Raw genomic sequence first — 12,508 nt, 5'->3', positions numbered from 1 at the left:
AAGAAAACACATAAAAATTGCCAATACATTTGTGGAAAAAATGCTCAAAAACAAAGAAATATGCAAAAAATAGTTAAAATGTGCAAATTAAAATAATGAGATATATAATTTATTGATGAAGGTCAAAACAATCAATCACATACATGTGTGACGAAAAAATGAACCCTCAGCCAGCACTTATTGAAATGAAATTGATGTGTCCTTCAGTAAGCATGTTACTCATGCATTTCTACACTAAAAGTACGGATTTTCACTCCAAGCATTAACCTAGGAGATCACCTTCCACTCTGTTAGTGCCTTGATTAATAAATGGAGATATTCCTTGCAACATGGTCCTATCTTGTGGAATAAGAAAGAAAGTCAACTAATCATAAAATAATTATAACCAGAAATCTTAAAAAGCAATATTGTGGGCTCACTATGGTTTAAGATTACCTTATTACCTAGTTTCTCAGTGTATGGGTGATCTGTTGCTCTGTAACAAATTATCCCCAAATTAGTGGCTTGAAATAATGCACACTTATTCTCTCCTTATGTCTGGGTTTAGACATCTGGGTATGGCTTAGCTGAGTCATCTGGTACAAGGTCTCTCCCAGCATCGCCGTTAAGGTGTTGGTCAGGGATGCAGTCATGCCAAGGATCAACCCAAGAAGAGTCTCCTCCCAAGTTCACTCTTGTGTGTCAGGATTCAGGTCCTCACAGAGTGCTGGTTGGAGGACATACGTACAGGTACCTCTCCATAGGGTAGCTCACATTCCCCACAGTGAGACCGCTAGCTTCAGAGATGACTGAAAGAGGGTCTGTAGTCTTTTGTGATCATAGCTATGTGCAGTGTCTGCCACTCCAGTGGTTGCTCAGTAACTGTTTGTAAAAACAAAGCACATTTTTATATGAACTTATAAAATATTAAGAAGGGAAATTATGGGATTTGGGTCTTGAGAAAGAAGAGGACATTTATTTTTTAGAAAAAATTCTCAGATGCCGGATATGGGATTCTCAAGTTTGCACCATCATAGCAAGCTGGCAGATAGCTTTCATTAATTATTTTTCAAAACTAATCATTCACTTTCTGCCATGTTCATAATTCATCAAACATTTGTTAAAATCTTCCGTGAATTGTTTTAAAGGATCCATATTATACATGTTTCTAAATTTGTGTTTTCAACATTCTGACAACTTCTTTATTCCCAAAGAGTGAACAGATTTAGGGATAAGATTGGTTTCGTTCATTTTGTCTCACTTTGGAAAATAGTAGCTGATGCTGTGGAAAGTAATGTATTGCAGTAAATAATGTATTTATTTATTTGAGAGAGAGAGAGAGCATGAGCAGAGAGAGGGGTAAGGGAAAGAGAGAAGCTGGCTCCCCACTGAGCAGAAAGCCTGGATGCAGGGCTCAATCCCAGGACCCTGAGATCACGACCTGAGCCGAAGGCAGACACTTAACTGACTGAGCTACCCAGATGCCCCGATGTGTTGCAATTAGAAAAATACTATTATGTCTTTAAAACTTTTCATCCCTGTTTTTGAATTCTTCATGAATAAGATAAATTTAAAGTTTTCTACTTAAAATGTTATGTTATTTCATACATCAGATGCCTGACATAAAACGAATCCAAATGTGTATGCCCTCTGCCTTCCAAATTTATAATTATAGCCATTTACTTCTTCCATACCTTTAAACCAGATATCAGCCAGATGTGGGGCACAAGTCAAATCCTGCCCACATGCAGTCTTTCTGAATAGATGTTATTGGGGCCCAATCAGGCAGCTTTATTTGTGTATTTTCTATGGCTACTCTTGTGGCAGAAGTATGTAGTTTTAACAGTGTGGCCTACAAAGCCTAGAATAGTTATTATTTGGCTCTTTATAAGAAAAGATTTCCTCCTGCTGTCTAAAAATATTGCGAATTTTTATCCAGGAGCATGTTGTCATGCTCTGTTTATTTTGGTCTTCATTAATTGCTGGCAAGAACTTTTGTAGTCCTTAGTGGGCCCGTCTCCCACATATCTTTTCAAATGAATTTCTAAACATTTCATGTTTAGAAATGTATTTTTTAAATTTTTCATTTCCAATTGCTTGTAACTAATATATGTATAAATAAAATTAATTTTAAATTGTTTATATTGATATGCCATGACTTTGCTAAGCTCACTATGATTCTAGCAATTTTTTGGAAGTTCTTTTTGACTATATATGATTTCTTTATGAGTTTTCTATAGAAATCTTTTATCAGGTTAATTCATTCTGTTCCTAGTTTGCTATGAGATTTTTTCAGGATGTTGAATTCTGTAAAAAAAAAAAAAATGTATCTATTCAGTAGGTCATCTTGTGTTTTTATTTTGGTCTGTTGATATGAGTTTCATTGATTAATTTCTTTTTTTTTTTTTTTTTTTTAAGATTTTATTTATTTATTAGACAGAGAGAGATCACAAGTAGGCAGAGAGGCAGGCAGAGAGAGAGGAGGAAGCAGGCTCCCCGCTGAGCAGAGAGCCCGATGCGGTACTCGATCCCAGGACCCTGAGATCATGACCTGAGCCAAAGGCAGCGGCTTAACCCACTGAGCCACCCAGGCGCCCGATTAATTTCTGAATGTAAACCAAACTTGCCTTCTTGAAGTAAATCTCATTTGGCCATGATGCATTGTTTTGTGTATGTTGATATATCTGATTTGGTATTGTTTTATTAAGGCTTTTTATGTCTGTGTTCATTAGGAATATTGGTCCTAGTTGTTGTTGTTGTTGTTGTTTTATATGCTTTTCATCTGATTGTGGTATCAAGATGATGCTGGCCTTATAAAATCAGTTGTAAAGTGAGTTTGCGTTTTCTGTAAGTGTGTAAAATTGGTTTTATTTCTTCTTTAAGTATTAGGTAATATTGGCTACTGAAACTGGTGTTATTTGTGGAAGGTTTTTAAAGTATAAATTAATTTGTAGATATATGACTATTAACTTCATCCACTTTTTCCTGATTGATCTTTGATAGTTTGTGTCTTTCAAGAAATGTATCTATTTAATCTAGTTTTCAAATTCACTGGCACAAAGTTATTCCTGATATGCTGCTGTCATCCTTTCCATTCAAGCAAGGGCTGTAGCAGTGACCTCTCTCATTATGGTTATTTGTAAATTTTGTCCTCTCTTCTCACCAGTCCCTCTCGAGGCTTAGTTATGATATTGTTTGTTTTTTATTTTCCAAAGAAAAAAACTGGCTTTTCGTTTTATAAAATCAATAATCTCTATTGTTTTTCTGTTTTGTATTTTACTGATTTCAGTTGTCCTCTTTATCATTCTCTTCTTTCTCCTTACTTTGGGTTTTCCTTGCCCGTCTCAGAATAGCTTCTTAAAGTGGACAATTAGATAGATCTGTTCCCCCCTCCTTTTCTAATACCATAATTTAATTCTACAAACTTTTATCTATTGCTTTTAGCTGCACCTCACAAATTTTGTTGTGGTATTTTATATCTTTGTTCAACTCCAAATATATGTATTTTTCTCATTACTCGGGTAATTTCTTCTTTGACTTATGAGTTATTGAGAAATGTGTTGTTTAATTTTCAAATATTTGGGTGTTTTTCCAGATGTATTTGTGTTACTGGTTTCAATTTTAGTTTGGCTGTGGAAAGAGAACATAACATGTATTATTTTTACCCCAGAACATCTATTGACATTTGCATTATGACTAACAATATCATCTATTTTGGTAAGTGTCAAAATAGATGCCCTCAAAACAGTATGTCTTCTGCTATTGTGGGATACAGAGTTCTGTAGATGTTGGTTAAATCAACTTGATTAATAATGGTATTCAAGTCTTCTGTACTTCAAGTCTTATTTCTTCTGCCTTTTCTTTTTTTTTCTTCTCTTTTTGGGACTCTAATTTTCAATGTTAGAAGATTTGGTATAGTTTCAGAACTCCAGGACAATCCATTTTGTATTTTTCACTCTTTTGCACTTTATCTTTGGGTGTTTTCCATTGACCTAGCTTCACATTCACTAATTTTTTCCTCTACTGTGTATAACCCAGTGATTAGCTTGTTTAAGGATTTCTTCATCTCTAATACTGTGTTTTTTGTTTTCATCATTTTTGTCTCTTTCATAGTTTAATAGTTTTAGGATTCTTTCTGAACACCCCACCTGTTTATGGATATTAATCATAATTACCATAAAAGCCCTGTCTGAGGAGCTCCATGTCAAATTCTGTTGATACATATCTCTCTGGTCCTTTTTTCTTGCTTTTTTGTGCGTGTCTCCGTATTTTACTCAAGTCGAGACCGTGGTGGGTCACATTTACTTCCAGTTCTTTATTTCCCATCTGCTTTCATGCCGAGGTCCTTGGCCGCCCACTCTGTGCCAAAGATGCAGCTCTTTATAGACCCACACATCCTTGCCAGACTTTTAACTCTCTGCAACTGAGTTTACCTACTCACCTGTGACCTTCTGAATTACTCAGAGAAGAGTGATTTGTAGATTAACAGCCTCTCTTTCTCGTTGTTAGAATGAAAGTGGCATTCATTTGTGTCTTCCTCCATCCTTAGCCGTCGGGGAACTCTATTTTTTTAAGTTCACGTTTTCATATGTCCTCTGTAGCGCTTCTGCTTGACAGAAACCACCTGTTGTAGGGATTCTGCTTGTCCTTCTTATTCAGTCTGAAGTGTCCCATTGATACAGTACAGATTTCCTTCATCCCTTTGGTGGGGCTGAGACACTTGGTGTAGAAATGAAGGAAGGGAAGGCACAGCCACAGTCCCTGTCGCTGTGGGCTGAGGGATGCCAATAGGTAAGTGATCAGTTTGGCGTAGAGACAAGAGGAGGAAGTATCTTCCTTCTCCATCCCCGGATATAAAGGCTGACGTTTCCTGCATGAGTAGTATGGTGATGGCACATGTGCTCGGCTCCCACACAGGATCTGGGGCCACAGAGACCAGCAGGCCCTCTCTAGAGCATGTGCATGGCTCATGCTGTGGGCTTTCTCCAGACACATGCAATTGGTCCCTACCCTTGCACCCTCTCCCCAAATCCACAGACTCAGGCCGCAAAATAGAGAAGCTCTGTCAGCCCTTCAAAGCTTAAATCATACCCTCCTAGTCCCAAACAATGCCCCTCACACAGGGGGAAGCAATGTAGCAGGTTAATCCCTTGTTTACCCATGTATGAATTCCCTGGGCACACAAGGCTTCTGTTGAGTCTCAGGAGAGACAACCACTGTGCTTGTTGCATGGGATGTCTTTGAATAATTTATCAGCTACTTAACACTCATCAAATTTGGGGTGTGTGTGTGTGTGTGTGTGTAGAAATGACCTGTAAGTTCTCTTCCTCTTTATCCCAGAGTTTGAATTAGTGTCATTTGAAGTAAGTGTGTTTCTCTCCAAACAGGGATGTCCACATTGGGAGGGGGGGGAAATGGTGGATCCCATGACTGCCCTCTGGATATAAATTCCCCTCCCTTCTCATGACTCATCTGGGTGAACTTGAACTCACTGTGCATCACATTGCATCATTCTCCCTCCTTTCCTTCTCCTCCAGGTGCTGGGGTTCCCCAGTTCCAACCCATTGCCCTCAATGGCCGAATTCAGGTCCTGAGCAACGGGTCCTTGCTGATCAAGCACGTCGTGGAGGAAGACAGCGGCTACTACCTGTGCAAGGTCAGCAACGATGTGGGCGCGGACGTCAGCAAGTCCATGTACCTCACGGTCAAAAGTAAGGAAGAAGAATGCTTTGTTTTACCTAAATAGGTCTTTCTGTGCCTCAATTTTCCATTGTCTCCTATACCACTTGTTTAGAAACAAAACAAAACATTGGTTCACTCCAGCTGAGGTTTGAGGTTTTGCTCTCTTGGGAACACTACTGAAGATGAGGGCAGAAATCCAGCCAGACATAATAGCCTGACCATGTGACCCCATGTCTGGGGCCACATGTTCCTCCCCCTTTGGTTGCCATGGCCTTGGGTACAGGCTCTGGGCAGCCCAACAAGTGAATGGGCCTCTGACTTTAATACCCACATTCCTATTCTGTTGATTTTATTGCAGAAGAGCCTAATGCATGGTGTCATATGTGCTCTTATCAGGGTCTGTTTCCAAGCATTCTATCATTGGCAAACTGCCTTGGCCATGCGTTTCCTTTTAAAGATCCTTATGAAATCGAGCAACCAGAAACCTCATTACCAAAGACACACAACTATGAGATGGTCACATGTAACACCCTGCCTAGGGTCCATGTTGCTGACCCATTTTATAGGGAAAGCAACATATAATGAAATTATTTTTGTACTTTGGTAACTGAACCATCAAAGAAAGGACATTAAATGGGCCAACTTTCACTGTGTGCTGCTTTTTAACAAATGGTTGTGCATCTAATTTATAGCGAATGACTTACATCTTTGTCCATGTATATAATTTTCTGTTGGATAAATTGTGATTTCATCCTGACAAGGCTTTGATCAGCCTTTCCTTTTTTTAATTTTAATTGTATTATGGATAGACTGGAAAGGACCTCTACCATATCACTTATAAGGGGGATTGAATTTAAAAGTGAAACTGAGTAGTGTGTGTGTGTGTGTGTGTCTGTGTATGTGTGTAATATATTTAAGTTGGTTGCACAAAGACTGGTCTCTGTCCTATTTCAGTAAGAATTTATTCTAGTTAGTCTATTATTTCCAACATAACAATAAAAATATCAAGCTATTTATTTGATATAATTTTTTAAAAAATTTCTCTTTAATGTTCCAGAATTCATTTATTTGCTATACTTTTATATCATCAAAAAATTACAGTTCTGAAATAGGGTTGCTTTAAAATATGTTTTATAGATGTCCAGTATATAAATTTGTCTTCTAAATTTATACTATGGAGGAATTGATCTGCAAGAATCTGAAGACAAATGGTTAGAACATCTAAGTCCAAAGCTGGAATGGTAATTCAAAAATAATAATGGATGAGCTACTAAGGAAAACCAAGAGCTGAGGACCAATGTGAACCAACACTGATCCATCTTTCCTCAATAAAAGAAATATATTTTGTAATCTGGTTATATTTAGTCAAATATATTTGTTTTATAAATTTGGTTATATTTTGTAACTTTAATATATTTTAAAATCATAAAAATCTTACCCTTCCATAAGTATGTATTTGTGCTCTAATAGATACAAGGATACAAGATATGGAGGATGTAAATACATCATCCATGGGCTTTACCCTCATGAATGAAAGAGCTTAGGTTTTGGAAGAGGAGATAACAAGGAAGAATGTAGAGCTTACTAATATTAATGCAAGATGGAGAATAATATAATATGTGTTACAGATGGGCATTTCAGAGAAGGATAGAACTGTCATTTGAGGGGATTAAGGAGAACTTCATGGGGAAAAATATCTTTACAAGTGAGTAGAATTTTAAAAATGCAGAATCTGATTTTCCCCATATTTCTTCTGTCCACACCTGTGATGCTGGTAGTGGAACTTGGCAGGGGAGGGGCACAAAGATGTCTCTCTGCCCTTAGTGAACATTCTTGCTGGTAGGATGATCAGGAATGGGTGTGTACAATTCCTGTCTAGTAGAATGCACTAGAAAAAAGTGCAGAACATGGAGGCACACAGACAAGGGTGTGATTTATATTTGTATATTGTATTATTATATATATTATTATATATATTTATATAAGATCAGCAACAAGAGAATGAAAACACATAGCATTTAAGTTCAGTCCTAGAGGATGCAGAGGATTTCAACAGGTACAGGCCCTGAGTGTAGACACAGGTGCATGAAGGAGAGGGAACTGAGAGGAGATAGGAAAAAAATTAAAATTCCCAAGGCAGGGCACTGGGTGGCACAGCTGGTGCGGCATCCGACTCTTGGTCTCAGTTCACATCTTGGTCTAAGGGTTGTAAGTTCAAGTGCTGTGTTGGGCTCCACACTGGGCATGGAGCCTACTTAAAAATGCATACATTCATATGTACATAAAAACGAAACTCCCAAGGCTGCCCATTTCCGTATGGGATCTCTGTCTGAATGTTGTACCTCGTCCATGGAGGGGATTAGACAGTGAAATGTTTAAAGAGAGCACCCATCAAAGGGAAATGGTTCTTAGAGTTGGCCAGTTTCAGATTCTCTCAAACCATACCATCTATTAGCAGAGAGGCGCATTTATGTGACAGTTAATTTTACCAATTTTTAATAGCCCTTGGTGATTTTATAAATTAATTCAGCTTCAATGCCTGGTATTTTTAACTTTTTATAATCATAATATTTAAATTCTGAAAAGTAAAAAAAAAAAAAAAAAACTTAAGAAAGAGGTATCAAAGCACAGAGACAGGAGATATCCATTAAGTAGGTCTGTTTCTCAAATGACACTGTGAAAACAACAACAAACAAAGGGGTGAGCTGGATTTGTGTGTGTGTGTTTGAGAAGACTATTAAGTGAATTAAAACAAACATGTGGAGGCAACACATGTAGCATTGGGAGGACTGCTGCTTGGTGTACAGCTGGTTTACTAAGAAAACAGAAAGGACGTTGGAGCACAGAGCACAGCCAGCTGATTTTACGTCTCTCTGGGTGGGAACAGGATTATACCTGACACTGCAGAAAGGCAGGTTCTAGGCCCTTCTTATCTGAAACTACCAGACCTTCATCAGGTGCATTCTTTACTGTTTTACTATTACTTCTATGGATGAGAGAAGGGGTATGCTAAAATGTAGACACGCACCCACAAGCATATGTGCATCTACAGTGTGCATCCACCGGACCCAGATGCCTTCCAGGTAGAAGCAAGAAGAGGAAGAACATCATCCCATCATCCTTTGTTTTAATCTCTCTCTTTTTTTGAGAAAGAGAGAGAGAGTGAGCCAGCATGGGGCAGGGGGAGAGAGAGAATCAAACAGGCTCCATGCCCAGTGTGGGGCCCACCGCAAGGGCTGGGACCCTGAGATAATGACCTGAGCCAAAACCAAGAATCAGATGCTCAACCGACTGAGCCACTGAGGCATCCCTTCTTTTAATCTCTGAATATGGCCCTAAAAATGGCATGTACCTAAGTCACGCGCGTGCGCGCGCACACGCGCGCGCGCGCACACACACACAACATTCCATGCAGACACAGAAAAATAATCCCAAATGAACTAACTACCCTTTCAAACTGTAGCAGGACAGTATTAACATCCTAACAGAGACACAACTGGCCACCCCCTGAGAAAACCATGGTCTGGGATCACTAAAGAAGGGATGAAATTTTCTCCCCTTTTCCCCAAACGGTTGACTACAATCTTTCAGACTCTAAAGAATTTCTCAGTATTGTTGGAATTTATCACATAAAACTGGCAACAAGTCTACTTTGAGGTGGTAATCACTATTTTGACCCCCTTCAAGCAAGAGACCCTAAATGAAAACCTTATAGGGGAAAAACAGGGAATCCTATGTTCTGGGCCAAAATTTGAGGACTAAAGTCCTCAAAGCCTGTGTGTGTTGGGCATGGAGGGGTGAAACATGGTGTAATCAGGGTGCTTGGGTGGCTCAGTGGGTTGGACCACTGCCTTCGGCTCAGGTCACGATCTCAGGGTCCTGGGATCGAGTCCTGTATCAGGCTCTCTGCTTGGCAGGGAGCCTGCTTCCTTCTCTCTCTCTGCCTGCCTCTCTGTGTACTTGTGATATCTCTCTCTCTCTGTGTCAAATAAATAAATAAACAAAAGCTTTAAAAAAAAAAAAAAAAAAGGAAAGAACATGGTCTAAACAATAGGGACCCAGAAACCTCTGGGTTTGCACCCCCAAAGCAGTCTGGTTCTTCTGATTCTCCATTTCTCATGAGTGATCTTGGACAATTTGCTTTACTTCTCTGCGCCTGTAAAATAGGAAGAACCACCCCTTCCTCAGGGGGTTATTATGAAAATTAAATGGAATAACATCTGTGAAGATACAGCAAAACACAGAAAGTACTCTGCCTGCGTATGCCAGCATGCACAAATACAGGTGATCCTGTTGTTCAGAGAGAGAGAGAGAAAACATAGAGCCTGATGGTGCTGTGCACTGGCACATTTCCAGAAAGTCACTCTGAAGAAGAACATTAAAAGTTGGAGGGTAGGAAGAAGGAAGAGGAAAGATGACCTCCAAGAGCCAGGGGCAAGTATTTTCACTGTCTGTGTGACGTTGACCCCCAGGAGTAGTGTCTCTGGAAACTCTGACGGCCACTGTCTTCCCTAACTGCAGTTGTTGACGAATCATCAAAAAGTTGATTTCAAAAAGTTGATTTGAAGTTTGTGCACAGTTGACTTCAAAAAGTTTGGAGATTTCAAACTGAAAAAAAAATGTTTTGAAAGAAAGGAAATTACACTATTTAAATAAAAAATGTGAAGTACTCTCTCATTTCTAGAAGTCATATAAAAACGTAAGCAGCAAGTATTTCTGAATTTAAAAGGCGAGGACTTTCTGCCTGGTTAAGCGATGTCAGGACGTGAAGGGAGGTTCTCAGATGAGAAGTCTGGATTCCCAGGATGGCTGGTGCTGGGTTTTACACACATTTTACAGACCAGAACTCACTCTCTCTCCTGGGCATCCTGTCGAGGGCTCAGAGGGCATGTGGGGATCCGTACAGGCTGAGCTTCCTGCAATAGTTTGCACAGTGAACCTTGCCCCACCTCAACACACACACACATTTTTGAAATCAGAGGTGAGGAGGAGTCTGTGGGCAGAGATGAGGCAAAGCAGTCTGTGGGCAGAGATGAGGCAATCACGTGGGGGATGCACAGTTGGGGACAGCAATCAGTGCGATAGAAAGATAAGCAGAGCAAATCCTTTCAACTTTGTTGGTCTTACTGTTTCTGATTCTTCACTACCATCTCAATTATAGTTTGGTTTTTACCAAAACTCATCCCCGAATAGGGACTCAAAGCATCAGACGTTATTAAGGACTTTGCCAGAAAAGACAGAGGGACCAGGATCCTCTCTCTATTTGGCCTCTGGTGACAATGCCACAGACCTCACCCCAGGCCCACTGGGGACGGCAAAGCCTCTTCCCTCCACACCCAGACCATGTGAGGTCTGGGGCATCTTGTCTTTGTTGTAAGAAAAGAGCTGCCCCAAACACTGGGTCCCTCATGTTTCTCCCAGCTACCAAAATTGCACCCTCTTCCACAGCTTTCTGCCTGCAGGCAGGCACGCTCCCAGGAGTGCTGACTTCTGTATGGATCTGAGGCCTCAGTGCACAGTCTGCTCCTCTTCTGTCTCCGCATGCAGCGGAAAAAGAGCATCCCTTATCGAACAGGAGCAGGAGCTTCCCTGGAGAGCTGGTTACTCTCAGAATCCAGTGAACACCCCTCCCAGAGCTGACCCTCAGGCTCCAGGGGGCCTTGGCCCCCAGGCCTCCCTCCACCAGGCTCATCCTGGACATGTCCCTGGGTGCGGGGCCCACCTCTCTTGGCTGCCAGAATTTAGGTACATGGGCCTTGCTCTGCGTATACACCCACCAGCTCACGTCAGCTCTGGTCAGTCTTCAGAAGCTTGGCCATTCCTGGACAAACCTTGGTAATGGGGTGGGACCTCAGGCCACTCATTTCTGCCATTGCCAGGGAGATATTGGAGATGGCATTCATTAATCTACCCCTGCCTCTGAGAATCCTTTTCTACCCCTGGATATTCCACTCAATCTCCATGACTTCCTGTCTTTACACTCTGTCCCCAAGACACTCAGATCTTTGCCTTATAACTAGATTTCTATATAAAAATCTCCTCTAGTCCTGGTGATTGCTCTGTGAGATGCCTAAAAGGAAGGAGCATGGTCCCGAGTTGTCCCTCCATGAAGCTTTGATGGCCTTAATCAGTGCCACAGAATGCTCTCTGATCTCCTCACAGTCACTCTGACAGGACACCCTTTCCTTTAAGAACAAGATGAAGGCTTGTTTTGTCTGTTTTGTCCTCACAGAGGAAGGGGAAGGAGAGATTGAATATGGAGCATTACTAAACTACATTTTTTAAAAAAATGTCTTAAATTGCCAAGATAATGGAGTGGGTCTTAATCCATGCTGTTTTCCCCAATATTTTAATTCAGGAGCTTCTAAATCAAGCTTTGACTTATGGGCTCTTGTAGGCTGTGGCTAATCCCAAGAGGGTTCTGGGATCCCTAGATATCATGTGCAAAAATATATGCTTTTTTCTAAGAGGAAACACTGTGACCTTCCTGATACCCTCAGAAGGATCCATGATACAAAGCATCAAGAACTACTGTTCTGGAAAGTCTCACCCTGGATGACCTTGGTGTGTCTTCCTAGCAGTCCCTCTCAGAGCACTGGACTGCGAGCAACCAGGCTCACGATGAGAGTTTATAGGGGCCTAAGGAGGAGTCAGCAACCACGAGTCACGAAAAAGACAGGGTCCCATTGAAAAGTAGGTTTGGGTATTGCACTGCCTTTGCTTCATGACCACACTTACCGTGGCCTGACGCCCTCCGTGATGCAAATGAATCAGAGTGAGTTAACTCTGGTTGTCAGTTAGGCTCCAGACACACACTGCCTGGGCTCCACCCCTTCCCAGCTCCCTT

The 12,508-nt window shown here is 40.8% G+C and overlaps 1 protein-coding gene across 1 annotated transcript in view; it reads left to right on the top strand.

Annotated features, from left to right (window-relative positions):
• The window catches only part of DSCAM (DS cell adhesion molecule), a 749,662-nt gene that overhangs the window by 520,584 nt on the left and 216,570 nt on the right, over window positions 1-12,508 (top strand). Inside the window, exon 12 of the mRNA XM_059165108.1 lies at window positions 5,517-5,690. Within this exon, the coding sequence (XP_059021091.1) occupies window positions 5,517-5,690 (174 nt within the window). The remainder of the gene's footprint in view (window positions 1-5,516; window positions 5,691-12,508) is intronic.

Source organism: Mustela lutreola, chromosome 2 (assembly GCF_030435805.1).
Source record: "Mustela lutreola isolate mMusLut2 chromosome 2, mMusLut2.pri, whole genome shotgun sequence".
Lineage (NCBI taxonomy): Eukaryota > Metazoa > Chordata > Mammalia > Carnivora > Mustelidae > Mustela > Mustela lutreola.
This window is presented reverse-complemented; position numbering and strand designations above follow the sequence as displayed.